Source organism: Mytilus edulis, chromosome 13 (genome assembly GCF_963676685.1).
Source record: "Mytilus edulis chromosome 13, xbMytEdul2.2, whole genome shotgun sequence".
Classification (NCBI taxonomy): Eukaryota; Metazoa; Mollusca; class Bivalvia; order Mytilida; family Mytilidae; genus Mytilus; species Mytilus edulis.
In genome coordinates, this window is record NC_092356.1 from 43552114 (window position 1) to 43569060 (window position 16947).

The 16947-nt window shown below is 32.4% G+C and overlaps 1 protein-coding gene across 1 annotated transcript in view; it reads left to right on the forward strand.

Annotated features, from left to right (window-relative positions):
- Positions 1–721: 721 nt before the first annotated feature.
- The window catches only part of LOC139502033 (O-acyltransferase like protein-like), a 39399-nt gene continuing 23173 nt past the window's right edge, over positions 722–16947 (forward strand). The window contains exon 1 of the mRNA XM_071291356.1: positions 722–2032. Within this exon, the coding sequence (XP_071147457.1) occupies positions 889–2032 (1144 nt within the window). The 5' untranslated portion in view covers positions 722–888. The remainder of the gene's footprint in view (positions 2033–16947) is intronic.

Here is a 16947-nt window from a genome sequence, read left to right on the forward strand (position 1 = left end):
ATATAAATTTTATTGTTTTATCTATGCTATATTTTTTAAATCTTTTTGTTTTAGAAGTTTTAAACATGGGCTTTCATATTTTATTGTTAATTCTTATATATGTGAATGAATATATATTGTAAAGCGCTTACGGTAATTTTAATATTATATAATGTGCTGTTATAAATACTGTATAATAATAATAATAATAATAATAATAATAATAAATGAATTTGGTTATCTATTTCATGTATTTTTAACATATAGCTCTTCAACGATTTTCGGTACTTATCCATTTTCGGATTTCAAATGTTTGGCTTTTGAGCGTTCCTGCTGAAGGTAAATCCAGAAAAGCGCCTCGGATGCCATAAATTATTAAACGTTTTGTTTTCCATTTTTTATTGAATATATTAATAAAAAGATATTGATAAAATATATATTTAGTTAAACACCATTGAAAAAGTGGATCTAGACTAAGTGTTGACAAGGAAACAAAAAGTTATCTATAGTTCTTAGTTATGGTTAGGTGATTGATTTTGTGATTATCTGAATATTTGTACTAATTTTAAATCAAGAAATTTTCAATATCATTCAAATATCTTTGTTGTGGAGGTGTTACCGTGTAACGATGTCACCCACAAAACAAAGTCCATTATTGCTGACATGCGCAATGGACGGTCCGAATTGCTTTGTCATTTTTATCTGTTTATAAACAAATCTTACACAATCTTATTTTCATACCATTTGACAGCTAACAGCTGATCGTTATTTACTTGTGGAAAAAGTTCGCCAAAGCTACAAAATTTTCGATTAACGTTGTAAAAAGAAATGAATATTAATTTTTCATTGTGAAAAGTTATTTAATTAATTTCATAAAGGTTTTTTCCGGGGAAAAAAATAAAGCCAGAAATGGCATATGTTAATGCCTGTTTGTTGTGTATGTTTCTCTGTTTGACTGTTAACGTTTTGTTTACGTCTGCTGCTGTTCACGGAAGTTCTGAAGTTAAGGACGAGGAGAAGCCGTACTACATTGCTGATGTCTTAGTGAAAAATCCGAATCTGACACGACAACTATGGAAAATAGGGGAAGCCGCGGCCGCACTGGCAAGTAGTGGGGGTGGTACTAGTACGGGAACCTCTATGGACCAGCAGACTAAAAACAGTATGTATAATTACATTCTTGACAATATTCCAGTTTTGATGAGAAATGAAGTTTTCCAAAATATAACACATGACATAACTGATGAAATTTCTAAGGCTTACAGCAAATCCGACTTTTCGAAAAATGTCACTGCTTTTAAGAATGAGAATGGATCATTCACAAACAAAGCGGCTATGGATGTGCTGAAGCATCTTGACGTTGTCAGACTTTTACAACGTAGCATTCAAAGCGGGAAACCAGTCATTGATGAAGTGCGCGGAAATGATTCTACAGTATTTATCGCTGTGGTGAACTATCTTATTGGAATGGCTCCTGTCGTATGGAAAGATCCTTCTTTTATAAAAATTAAAGGTATTGTCACACAAGAGCTTACTTTAGGCTATAATACCTTTTTAAAAGAAAAGAACGTAGACGGCCCTGCTCTTGCAGAACAAAATTCAACATTGCTTGTCATGGGCGTACTGCAGTACACTAAAAAAGAACGAATGCTTTTGAGGTCGATGCAAGCAGCTAAACCTGTCATTGATAAACTTAGAGGTAAGGACTCAACCGCTTTGTTAATGGGCCTTGGATTCCTTGCACAGGAGTACCCCGTTGTGATGGCTGATCCACGTTACCAGCATATCCAAGCAGTAGTCACTAAATATGTGGAAGAAAGTTTCGGAAATCTGAACTATACACTGAAAGACTTACAGAAAAACCAAAATGAAGTGGTCACAAATGTAATTGCAAACATTAGTAAGATCCATATGATTCAGGATATTCTGAGAGGGGGTAGTATTCGAGATGTCCTGCCACTGTCTTCTGAAGATACAGTCAACGATGTATGCTATGGAGATGCAATGGACTTTGTTGATTCAATGGTTGAGATTTCTCCTTGGGCTCTAAAAAGTAAGTGGTTTTTTTTACTAATATTTTGATGGGAGAGCAGTAATATTTAGCCATAAACTTGTATTTTCATTAGAATACCATGAAAGTTTAACTTAGATTTGAAGGAGGAGGTAGTAGTGTTTTGACACACACCGGTATTTTCATTTGGTTTATATAAAAGTTTACCTTTACTTTGGATACAAGTGAGATACAATGAGATGTTAAGACTTCTAAATAAATAAGCGCAAATAAAGGGCGTTAGTAAGAAAACTTAAGTACGTATATAGTTCAGTTATAGTATTCAAATTTCTTATTTTGACGTCAATGATTAATCGTCTTACTTTTTCGGTGATCCCTATATCTGTTTTTTTTTTTTTATTATTTATGTTTACAATGCTCCCATTCATTGCAATTAAACACACACTGTCTTCCATTATGCTGAATTAGAACCTTACCCATCTAACCGACCGTGCAAGACCCTCGCAGGCAGTGAATGTTGTTCTCCCCTGACAACTGGAAACAGTCGTCTCAAGAATTATTGGAATATTGAAAAACAAATTACCTAGTAATTAAAAAAATAATAATTGACAAGAAATAATAATGTTTGTTAAATTATTAAATCATTTTACTGTTCCAATTGTTGTATCCGTGATGTTGTCAATTTGGTACCCCAGGGGCAGAAAATATCACTTTAAGGTCAATCATGTTTGTTATGACATGTAATTACGCAAATGCGCATATGTTATAACATTTAATTCAATTACCATATACGTCAAGGTTAAAACATACACCTTATAGTCATTATGTTACTGAATCATTTTTTTGTATATTTTGTCAACATTGGCAGCTGACAGATACACAAGAGAAAGGTGGGGACGAATTAATGTTATATGCTTTATGTCGCTATTTTGTCATAATAGCTTGTCCAGTTGTTTGGCTTAAAACAGAGACAAATTGAGAAGATTGTTCGGAAAAGGACGTTATACACAGTAAAGGTGGCACATAACACTAAAGGGAGTTAACTCTGTAAAAATTAGCTAAACGTTTTAATTACGTTCTATTGTTCGGGAAATATTAAGCTTCTCAATGATCAAAATTGGTATTTGTCAAACTGCTATTTGGCCCAAGACCACAATTAATGACCCCGCTTTTCCTTTTAATTAGAGTGTAGTTTTCCTTAATTTTTTTTCTTTCCCTTCCTCACTCATTTCTTAGATTTTTTTTGGTGGAAATGAATGAAGAGAGGTGAAATAAATTTTTGGATGTTGTATTTTAACTGATTTTGATTTGGAATGAGTGATTAGGCCAAGTGCAAAAATAAAGAACTGATATAGGAATTAATTGTGGTCTGTGGACATTTGTCTAACGGACATTTTCCGATGAACTGTGTGATTCAATTTTTTTTTTAATTTTTATATTTTTGTTATATGGCCAAAGCCAACATTTTGTCAACATTTTATGAAAATTAAACGAGCCAATGATTAATTTTTGTGAAGGTTTTTGGTACCACCTTAAAATGTAAAAGAGAAAAAAAATCATTAGGATTGCTAAACAAAACGTTTAAAAAACAGAATTAGGTAAATATTACGTCAGAAGCGATCCCTGGTCTGGTACAAAGTCCACATTGTCAGGCCCTACCGATCGAATGTACTAGTTTATAGATCTTCTATGTTATTGTAGGTCACGTAAACAGGCATATAATACCAACATAACCTCGATACTACAAATGGAGTACGGAATGTAGTATAATATGATTTTTTATTAAAATTCTTTGATATGGACTTTGAACGGTTACATGTACTATTGATATAAAGATTTTGATTTTAATACGCAGATATCAAAAGACTTGAATAACGTCACATACTACTTTTCGGAACATGCACTTAAGATAAATTAAACTGCTGTCAAAATATATGCTACTAGTTGAACGTACTTCTAAGTATGTGATGCTATCAAAGTGATGTGCATCACTTGAGATTACCCCCTGCTTTTGTTTGGGTCTGTTTTGTTCAGTCTTTATTTTTTATTTTTTTTTATCTCCGTTTGGTATCGTTCCAGTGGCGGATCCAGGGGGGGGGGGGGGGGTGTCCGGGGGTTGGAACCCCCCCTTTTTTTTGGCCGATCAATGCATTTGAATGGGAGCATATAGTTGGAACCCCCCTTTACTCTGGGTTGAGAACCCCCCTTTTTATAATGGCTGGATCCGCGCCTGCGTTCCCCTCTTTTGTTGTTTTCTATATATTCGGAAGAATGTTTGTATAGATATGTGAGTGTCAAAGCTTTTATATTTTATATCGTTTGATTAACGGGTGCATGTAAACAAGACTTCAGTGTTAAGACTATTCTTAGCAGACTCTCTTAATTTCATTAGAACTAAGACCACATAAACACGATAACGATATGTGTCAATTGTTAAAGATCATTTAATTTATTTAGTCTTAAGTTTCATTTGATCTTTATTTTGTTGTTGGGTTGTTGTGTCATATCCATGTATCCAACATCTCCTTTCACACATACCTATATAAAAAAACTTATCCATATGGGTTAAAGCTATACTTTGCTGAGTCTTTACATCTTTTGTGTTTAGCCATGGCTGTGTATTTATTCGATATATAACAATGCATATTATCTTCTTTTTCCCCCCATAAATTATGTGCGTATTATTATGTTCAAATACCTTATTTAGGTACAAACTGAAAAAAATATTTGATTCTAGACACGTGTATTTGATGTTGTTATTTTTGGGAGCCTAAGGGACATGTATTATTGTCATATCATCACTATTATTGAATCAAGATTGTACATTCGACATTAAACTATTTCTTGTTTTTTTTTTACACTATTGGTGCCATTGATATACTTTCAGAAGTACATTATTGATTTATACCGAAATTCCGAAAGTATATCAAACAGATGAAGAAATTGATTCGTTACGTTTCTTTATAGTCAGTTACTTTTTTTTATATGTTAAACTATTTGATGAGTTTTATTGTGAGTTACTCTGCAGATTCAATACCTGGGGCTTTCAAAATATATTGATTGATTGGTGGTTGCATATCATTCAATGGCAAATACTTCAGCCATATGCAGGACAATTTAAAATTTAATACATTACATGATTGCACATGTATATTTATTATGAATTTTTTAAAGTATTCAGAGAACTAGCTGTACGGATCATTTGACCGTACTTTTATTTCTGATTTCATTTTTCAATTTCGATAAAACGATAAAGCAATCAATGTCAAATAACCGTTTCCTATTGCAACAAATATATGGGGTCTCTGCATTTAAGAAAAGTAACCGTTCAAAATGTCACATAGTTACCAAAAATAATTCTTTTTGTGTTCTAAATTATTATCCGATGGGATGATTAAAAAAAATATATATAAAGTTCGTTATCTTTGTTCATTTATTTTTCATACATTATTTAAACAGTCTTTATTTTACAACTGCTTTGCAGCAATTTCTCACAGATTAGATGTGGAATGCGAACAAAATATAAAATGAAAATACGGCTTTTAAAATAGCAGGGTTTATAAATTTGAAAACAAAAACAAAACAAAACGAATAAAAAAAACCGCCAGAATATGAAACGCATATACATATATGAATCACAGAAATGTATGTACTCTATTCACCTCGTTTGACCATAGGTTTGTTTGGGTTCTAATCCGTATACTCTCAGGCTGACAGTGCTTAATCTGATAAACACTATATATAGTATCTACACCCTAACCTAATCCTCGGTAAAGATATTTATGTATAATCTAGAGATAGGAATATTTGGTTTGATTCTAGGTTATAAATTCAAACGAAGAGCTTAATATCTCATATTTTGATACAATTTGATAAATGAATAAGTTAATCGGTTGACGTATTAAAAGTCGTCTGCTGACCTTTTAATAATATTGAGAATGGAAATGGGGGATATGCCAAACAGACATAAATCATATCAAATATAAAAAAAGAAGATGTGGTATGATTGCCAATGAGACAACTGTCAACAAGAGACCAAAATGACACAAAAATTAACAACTATAGGTCACCGTATGGCTTTAAATAATGAGCAAAGCCCTTACCGCATAGTCAGCTATAAAAGGCCCCGAAATGACAATGTAAAACAATTCAAACGAGAAAACTAACGGTCTTATTTATGTACATAAAATGAACGAAAAATAAATATGTAACATATAAACAAACGACAACCACTGAATTACAGGCTCCTGACTTGGGACAGGCACATTCATACATAATGTGGCGGGGTTAAACATGTTAGCGGGATCCCAACCCTCCCCCTAACCTGGGACAGTGGTATAACAGTACAACATAAGAACGAACTATAAAAATCAGTTGAAAAAGGCTTAACTCATCAGATGGACAAAAACACAAGTGGACGTGGCCGGGTACTTGTTCAGCCCAACAACAAAAAGACACTAGGAACAGATTTGAGAGTACTCGCAGTTGTCTGACATCTAGTTCAAAGCCACTAACAACTATTAAAAAAATCATGCATCTAAGACTAAATCGAAAGTCCAAAATCAGCAGAAAGCCACCAATGGGTCTTCAACACAAACGAGAACATCCCGCACCCGGAGTCGGGATTCAGTACCTAAACAAAAAAATGTGTACTTGTTGATGTCTGTTTTGTCTTCATTTCATTTACTTTATGTCGAAAAGCTTGAATGACTTAGAGTGATATTTACATCAAAAAGACTCTTGGCTAGTCGAGTCAGATTTTGTATAAGTTGTTAAAACTGTTTGCGTCAGCTTATTTGACATTAGCCATACATGATATTTGGATAAACTTTAAGGGTTATTTGATGCAAGTTATTGACAATTGGGAGAAAAAGGGGGGTATACTGCTTTTGTTGGACGAACTTGATTTGTTATATTATGTAAAATACAATAGCGACAACAACGTAAAAACACACTGAGAGCGTACTTGTAAACATAAATATAAATGTAAAAAATTTTCATTCAAAAACCCGCTTCCTGATTATAGACCATTTCATGTTGTACTTTAGCCTTGTGAACTTGAGAATTCGGGTTGCTAGCTTACTCATGACATTAACTCGGTTTATTACAAGTCAATTTCCAAGCAAGGACTGAATCTCTTCAACTCGGCAATCAAACTTGGCACATAAGGAAAGCTTGGAGATTTTTCTTCGGAAGTTGATCAGTATGAAAAGTAGATATATTTGCTTGTAAATAAATCCAGCTGAATTTAAGATTTTGTTCACAGGAATAAAAAAAAAACGTATATAAAGTTTATTGAGGTCTTTTTTCTTTCTTTTAAAATTATGCCGTTTAAATTATCGGTTACAACGGACAAAAGAACTATCGAAGTAATATGCATTGTTATCTAACCAACTTCCATATACACGAACTTATAAAATGTAAACAACAGATAAAAATATCTCTTAAGAAATTATGTCAAATGAGCATCAGCTGCCTTCTTGTGACAAAAAGATAAAAGATATCCTGTCAGTAGTTCAACAAAACGTTTAACCTATATTTCAGTTCCTTAAGATAAATGATTATGTTCAAGTTTTAGTACGAGTATCAAAACAATTGTATTCATGTGACACATAAGCCTTGTAAAGTTTAAAAAAATCAATAGATGAATAGATGAATTGAAAAAGAAACAAGAAAATAAATTGCAGCAGCATATGAATTCATATCTGCCCAAATTTTTACAACTGTGAAAGAGTATTTTGTTCAATGAATCATTCGGAAGAATTTAACATTATTTTTTTTTTGGGGGGGGGGGCAAATTTAGTCAGATAGATTTTATGCAATAAATCAATTGCATATGTTTTAGGTTTTTTCCTGAACCGTCATGGTCTACCTTTTTAATTTTTGGAGTATTCATGGGTAAATTGCGTATTGTACTTTGGGAAGTTTTACTCAAAACTCATACAGTCTATTCCTTTCTTGTTTGTTAATAATGCAGAACATACTAATCCTTTATCATGTTATATAAATCTCAGCTTTTTTATTGTTATTTACCGCTTTCTAGACTAAGTGAACTTTATATCGCTAACAATGTGCCTGACATTAAAGAGCTCAATTGGAAGGAACTTACGGATATTTTTTGTAATCAGAATTCTTACTCATTGAACGTTAAATGACCTTATTGACTTTTGATTGATAAATACAAATAATCTAAATCACGAGACTAAGAATTCGACAATGATAATGTTTATCTGTATGTCTGAATACCAGAGCGATAAATAAATATGTAACAGCCTTAAATTTTCTGATTGTACATCATAACTCAATTTGTATTGTTGCTATTCGTTTTATACACTAGTTCCCGCTGAAAATGCAGATTATCCATAATGAGTGTTCATACAGTAAAACAATAGAAGCTTTTTGTGTCAAAACATCATTTATGTCAGGATTTTTGTGTTAGCATTCGACCTATTTTATGTCATGAAAGTTATAGGCAGGAGAAATAAGATTCAATTTGAAGGTGTTAATTGTAAGGAAATTAGTTAGTTTCTTATTCAAAACAGTTTTGAAGAATGTCGAATTTTATCTTTTATTTTTTTATTTTTCTTCTTGCTGCTTTTTTCAATTAAAATATGTTAATAAACAAATGGTACAATTGATATATTTTGTTCTGCTTAAAAGTACAATTTTACTAGGTTAAACGTCAGTGGTTTTGAAGGGGTCCTTATAATTTGAACGATAAAGGACAGATAACATTATTTATAAATCAACACTTTAGATGAACTAGTTTTGTGCCCAATATTTACAGATGCACTCTGACAGATAATCTACCTTTACCTAAATTCTTACATATTTAGGGCGACAAAGGGGTTGTTTAAAATTTGCAATAAGGTTGAACAGTATTTCGCGACGAAGAATGCAAACTAAAAAAAAGCGAAACAATGTTCTCCTTAATGCATTTGGTTTGGTCAAGTTCATGTAAGAATTATGGGTAATGAATAAATACGCGATATCCGATAGTTTGAATGTTTTACTCTTGAAATAATGACTCTCCACCAACAAATGTACCAAACGAAACACATCGAACTTGTTTGTTTCCGTGTTTCTCTAATACTTTGTTTTTATGTATGTTGGATTGTCGTTTATGCTTAGTTGCACTATAGTGTGCTGTTGTTTCTTTGATTAAATTTCCTCGTATAATGGATGTGTTTCCCTCAGTTTTAGTTTGTAACCCGATTTGTTTTCTTTCAATCGATTTTAATATGACTTTTGAACAGCGGTATATTACTATTGCCTTTATTTCTTGAGAAAAACATTTTTAAGGCACTATTGAGCAAGTCTCGTTGAATAAGAATTATGTATATTAACGCCAATTATTGATATATTCATTATCCGGCTTAATTTACAATTGAAAGTCAACTATTGACGTCCGTAAGTATGTAATTCCATCATTCGTGCGAAACAGATTCAGATCTTGCTGGCAATTTGATTATGGGAAATATGTCTTAAATATCAATGGTACGTTTTTGTCAACTGTATGACAAATATTGTTTTTATTATGTGTCACTTGAATACTTCAAACGAATTGACGTAACTGCCTATTACATGCACATTAATACCTCTGGCCTTAGTTAGTCTTGTATTATTTTAATTTTAGTTTCTTGTGTACAATTTGGAAATTAGTATGGCGTTCATTATCACTGAACAAGTATATATTTGTTTAGGGGTCAGTTGAAGGACGCCTCCGGGTGCGGGAATTTCTCGCTACATTGAAGACCTGTTGGTGACCTTCTGCTGTTGTTTTTTCTATGGTCGGGTTGTTGTCTCTTTGGCACATTCCCCATTTCCATTCTCAATTTTATTATATTCGTTTACCAAGATATTCTGCCATAAATGCAATCGGGAAAATCAAAAAAAGATAACAATTTATGAAAAAGGCAAATTAAATCAACGAGACAAATCAAAGAAATGAGAAGACGTTTACGAACAGAAAACACTTCATCAAGAGTGATGGACAATACGGACTTTCATCAAAAAGGGGGATTGATAACATATGTTACTTAAGGAAAGACTGTAATATATTTTTCTTTCTATGAAGAAATAACATAAAAAAATGTGGTGCACACTGAATAAACCGCGAAGCGTGATATTTTAAAGTTTGCTTCACATTGTTATGTTATTTCGAAAAGACAGGAAAAAATATTACAGTAATACCTGATAAATTAGTTCTAATTTCAATTTTAATTTTAAAGCAGAGTAAATCATGAAAAACGTTGATGATGAAACGGTCACATGACAAAAAGCTGATAGACAAAACACTGTCAGCTAATCAGAAGTCACATTACATCCAAAATTTAATTACATTGCGTTATGTTTAATGTCACGTGTTAATTCGAGCCAGACACGTTTTTTTTTTGCTGTTTTAATTTATTCAATGAATATATAAGCTTGTTACGTAATTGTGAATGATTGGTAAAGTATAACCAAACAATTAAGATTTTGTTTTCGTGCACTTTTAAAGCTTACTTTAATCTTAGATCATTGTTTAAAAGGTTGAACACTTGTTCAAATCCGCGTCATTTTGAACATTGTTGAACTATATTGCAAACTTGTCTCATTTGGAATCCACCCATATCTCTTATGTCATATATGAATCATATAACAAGCTTACAAAGGCTTAAACAAAAAAATGTAATCTTTAAATGCATTTATTCAATTCCGATATCCTTTCCAAATTTTCATCTATCTTTTTTTTTTCTGAAACTGTTATATTTGACTTGACGCACGATATTATATATTCATTTAGAAGACCCAAATTCCTGTATAATTTTTGGTATTGATTATCATCTTGCTCTTGCTATTGGCAAGGGCAATTTTCCTTTTTTACCAGGCCAAAATGATTATTTCCAAAATCATCTTCTCGCCTGCGAATATTATATGGTCACCACCTTATACTCATAGACATCGGGTTATGACTCCTTGCTAACAAAACATAGAAATAACATATTTAAGAATTGAATGCTTCTTTTTGTAAATTTATTGGGGTGTAAAAGCGTTGACCGAAGTACATTTTGTATGAAGCGCGGAAGCGCTTCATTCTAAAAATGTACGCACGGTCAACGCTTTTACAACCCTATAAAGTTACAAAAAGAAGCATTCAATACTTATAATTACATTTTTTTAGCTATGATCATGAAAACACGAATTTTATATATTTTATTATTTAATTCACCTGTGCACTTTATTGTTGGAGCACGTGTTATCATGAGTGAAAAGTTGTATTGAGCATTGCAACTGCTTACGGAATAACACGTGATGTGCAGTTAGCCAATCAGAATTAAATATTATAATGAAACATACATCTAATGTAATTATGTAAAGAACGAGAACATTGCAGCCAAATATTTATTCCCGAGTTAAATTATATTAAATTTAAGTTGTTATAATTCGCTCACTCTTGAACTGTCTTTCATCTTTCATCAGTACTAAATCAGGAATCGAAAGGAAAATAAAAAAGGAATATGTTCATGGTATATGGATGCCCCATCCGCAGTATTATTTGCTATGTTCAGTGGACTGTAAAATTGGGATCAAAACTCTAATTTCGCATTACAATTAGAAAGATCATATCATAGGGGCAGGTGTACTAATATTTATGTTGATTGGACTTCAACTTCATCAAAAACTACCTTGACCAAAAATTTCAACCAGAGGCGGGACAGACAAACGAACGGACGAACAAACGGACACACAGACCGTAACACATATTGCTCCTCTACTATCGTGTTTGCATTTAAATATAACAAGAGGCTCTCAAGAGCCTGAATCGCTCACCTGAATTTTTTTGGTTTAATCTCTCATCAATGATTATTTTGGCTTTTCAATTTATTTAAATGTTCTTTGAATCGTCCTATTTTCTTCAAAAGCAAAAAAAAATCATTTTCTCCTATGTTCTATTTTAGCCATAGGAGCTATGTTTCTTGACATACAAGGAAATGAAATATAAAATTTATACTAGATACTCTGAAACTCTGAAACTCATTTAGCCTAAGTTTGGCTGAAATTGATACAGCAGTTTCATAAGAGAAGATTTTTTAAAGTAAGTCAACATGATGAACAAATTGTGAAAAAAGTCTTTAAAGGGCAATAACTCCTAAAGAGGTCAATTGACAATTTTGGTCAAATTGACTTATTTGTAGATCTTACTTTGCTGATCATATTTGCTGTTTACAGTTTATCTTTATCTATAATAATATTCAAGATAATGACCAAAAACTGCAAAATTTCCTTAAAATTACCAATTAAGTGGCAGCAACCCAACAATTGGATGTTTGATTCATCTGAAAATTTCAGGGCTGATAGATATTGACCTAATGAACATTTTTACTCTATGTCAGATTTGCTCTTAATGCTTTCGTTTTTGAGATATAAGCCAAAAACTGCATTTGACCCCTATGTTCTATTTTAAGTAACGGCGGCCATGTTTTTTGACGGATCAAAAATCAAAGCACACACTTTGTGCAGGATAATCTAAGGAACAACCATGCTAAGTTTTAACCAAATCCATTCAGTAGTTTCAGAGGAGAAGATTTTTTAAAGTTAGCAAATATGATGAACAAATTGTGAAAAATTGTCATTAAAGGACAATAACCCCTTAAGGGGTCAATTGACAATTTTGGTCATATTAACTTATTTGTAGATCTTACTTTGCTGATCTTTTTTGCTGTTTACAGTTTATCTTTATCTATAATAATATTCAAGATAATGACCAAAAACTGCAAAATTTCCTTAAAATTACCAATTAAGTGGCAGCAACCCAACAATGGTTTGTTTGATTCATCTGAAAATTTCAGGGCTGATAGATCTTGACCTAATGAACATTTTTACCCCATGTCAGATTTGCTCTTAATGCTTTCGTTTTTGAGATATAAGCCAAAAACTGCATTTGACCCCTATGTTCTATTTTAAGTAACGGCGGCCATGTTTTTTGACGGATCAAAAATCGAAGCGCACATTTTGTGCAGGATATACTAAGGAACAATCATGTTCAGTTTCATTCAAATCCATTCAGTAGTTTCAGAGGAGAAGATGTTTGAAAAATTGTTAACGACGACAGACGACGACGACGACGACGACGACGACGACGACGACGACGGACGCCAAGTGATGAGAAAAGCTCACATGGCCTTTTAGGCCAGGTGAGCTAATAAACAACATATATTTCGGTGACATAACTACAAAAATCTTATTCAAGAACGATTTCCTCGATCAACCTGATCTATTTTATGTAACTATTTTTTATAATGATCAAAATAATGCATGAACATAGTTTATTTATCAGAATTTAGAATGTTTTGGACTTTAAACATCAATTCCGCATGACATCACGAATGCAAATACAATTAAAGCCTCTAGCTTTGCAAAAAAAAACCCCAAAAAACTTGGACTTTGACCAGGAGTGAACATTCTGGTATCTATGATGAGTTTATTTATACACAATCTATGTCTTTTTATACCTATATAAAATAATTGAATAGTTAAGAACCTGTCTAAAGCCAAAATGGGAGGATCTGTTATTATTCAGTACTTAGTCTAGTTAACAGGTTACGAATTTTTGGTTTAACACGTACAGCGTAGGACCAAACAAATGTGCTATAACTCTAATTCTGTCTAAAAAAAAAGGCTTCTGCGCAGCTGTAGCTGAAATAAAATTGACTTTGATGATGATATCTTTATAATATTCACATAAAGCTTGGGAACTTGTTAAATACATAGAGAATTTAAAATACTAAAATACTCTGTTCAGCTTGATGGCTCATGATGAACCAATATTGAAGAGAGGGACATACTGAATTATACAAAGTTACATTTTTGACATTTTGATCAAGTTAAAAATTTCAATAATGACGCATTTGATCATAAACTGACTTTCACAAACACACGACAAACAAAGCGTTAAACCATTCTGATAAAATCAATACTTTTGACAGCGGGTCCAACGTATGAAGAAACATAAATAAAACACAACACCAAACAAAAATGAATTTACTAACAGTATGGCTATAAGAAGCAAACTACTATTTGAGAGTTGGAAAGAAACGAAGCATATTCTACATATGGTTCGATTTCAATCATCCCGATATTTAGGTTTCCTTATGAATAATCATTTTTGTTAAATTTGACGTATGAATTTGTGTGCTTCTTTGTTAAATATTTGTTTCTTTTTATTGTGATTAAGATAATAAAACAATGTTGACTGTTGTACCCCTATTTTAACATTTTTACCTATAATGTCTGTTTGTTTTGTTCTTGCATCGTTGTCAATATAATATAATTTGATGCGACTGTCGTATAAATGAGAGGTTCAGCTAGCTATAAAACCAGGTTCAATCCACCCTGTTCTACCTACGAAAATGCCTGTATCAAGTCAAGAATATGACAGTTCTCATCAATTCGTTTGATGTGTTAGAGCTTTTAATTTTGCCATTTTATTAAGGACTTTCCGTTTTGAATTTTCTTTAGAGTTCAATATTATTGTTATTTTACTTTTTTGAGCGTTTTTGTTTTGGGGGTCCTTAAATTTTTTATATATATTCTTTGGATAGAATCATATACCATGTATTTTCCAATAAATAAAGGCAACAGTAGTATACCGCTGTTCAAAACTCATAAATCCATGGACAAAAAACAAAATCGGGGTAACAAACTAAAACCGAGGGAAACGCATTAAATATAAGAGGAGAACAACGACATAACACCGAAAGGTAACACACACAGAAACGGACCAAGCATCAGACAAAACACCACGAGAATAACAAATATAACATGAAAACCAAATACATGAATTTGGGATAGACAAGTACCGTGCCACGTCTTATCTCAATTTCTCAAAAATAAGAGAAAACACAAACGACTCAACGTTAAAATGCAACACACACAGAAACGAACAATAATATAACAATGGCCATCTTCCTGACTTGGTACAGGACACTTTTAAAGGGGAATAAAAGTGGTGGGTTGAACCTGGTTTTGTGGCATGCCAAACCTAGCACTTTAATGCACTAAAATCGTTGCTTCATTCCCATTAGCAAAGTTGTAATATAAAAAAGAAGATGTGGTATGATTGCCAATGAGACAACTTTTCACAAGAGACCAAAATGACACAGACATTAACAACTATAGGTCACCGTACGGCCTTCAACAATGAGCAAATCCCATACCGCATAGTCAGCTATAAAAGGCCCCGATAAGACAATGTAAAACAATTCAAACGATAATACTAACGGCCTTATTTATATAAAAAAAAAATGAACGAAAAACAAATATGTATCACATAAACAAACGAAAACCACTGCATTACAGGCTCCTGACTTGGGACAGGCACATACATAAATAATGTGGCGGGGTTAAACATGTTAGCGGCATCCAAACCCTCCCCATACCGAGACGACTCTGTCATAAAGTAATCAACAAAGGTATAGCACCAGGCTGCCAAAAGAACATAAACGTTAACAAAAACAAAAACAAAAAATAAAATAAATTAAGTTTTGATGATTTCTGACCTTCAGTCCAGTTTATTTTCATTTTCTCTCGAGAGACGACATTACATACACTTTATTTATAGACAATATTGCATACTAAGTGCTGATAATAATGCCATGTAATGGTGTGTATTTACCTTGATGTTTTATCTTCCAGTAAATATCATTATCATTCATTGACCAGACTGTTGAAATATAAATAAACTGAGGATATTGCAAAATATCAATACAAAAAAAAAACCAACATTGAATATTAGAATCCAGATTGCGCCTCGCCTGGCTTCGACCTCTACACGACACACACAATGTCTAATCTAACTTTTTATCATAAAAACAAGGACAAAACAGTTATGCGGGATATAAATACTTTAAAATTCTGTTTAAATTTAAGTCTAATGATGGCATGACCATCTTCGAGCGGAGCTTGTTTATAGTATACACATGGCCACCGTTGATTTTACATCAAATTTACTCAAACTTTAAAGTCTTTTCGAATAACACTCATGAAAATATCTCTGTTTTTTTTGTAAATTTATATTGTTTACATACACAGTGCGGCAGTATTCATAAAAAGTAACCGCTTCTCCTTTTTTTTAAATGTATAACTTACTAGTATTCCTTTCCAAACTTTCACCATTTTATGTTGACAACTGCCAAAACCATAAAAAGCACAATTAAAATAGCCTACGATATATAGTCATTTCACTAACGCTACCTATTTTTTCTTAATGTAGCCAAACTGGTTGATTTGACTAGGCATTGCCGAGTGACAATGTATTTTCAAGTCGTTAATAAACTTTCTTTTACCTTTCTGTCGTATAAACAAATATAAATAAATTGAAGGGAGAATAAAAAAGAGGTAAAATACAAAAAAACATTGATTTGATTTTGTTACGATTTTTTTTCACATTTATTTAAAATGCATCCAAATACTTAAGGAATGACTGTAATATTTTTTTGTCTATGAAGAAATAACATAAAAAATGTGGTGCACACTGAATAACGCGCGTAGCGGGTTATTTAACTGTGTGCACCACATTTTTTAGGTTATTTCGAATAGACAGAAAAATTTACAGTCATTTCTTATGATTTAATTCTAAATTCCATTTTAAACCGTAGAAAACCATGAAAAAAAGGTTGATGACGTCACGGTCACATGACTAAATTATGTCTATTGCCTGATAATAAAATAACGTCAGCCAATCAGAAGATGCGTTACTTCGAAAATTAAATTATTAATAGATAACACTCATTCATATCATTTACCAGGATCAATAGCAACTCTTCTGCTTTGGACTTTGTACATCAATTTACAGATGACATTACGAATGCCAACAAAACTTACGCTTCTTCGTAAATGAAACCACGGAACTACGTAGAGAACGATGGACTTTGACTAGGCGTGAACATTTAAATTAATTAAATGATTAAGAACAT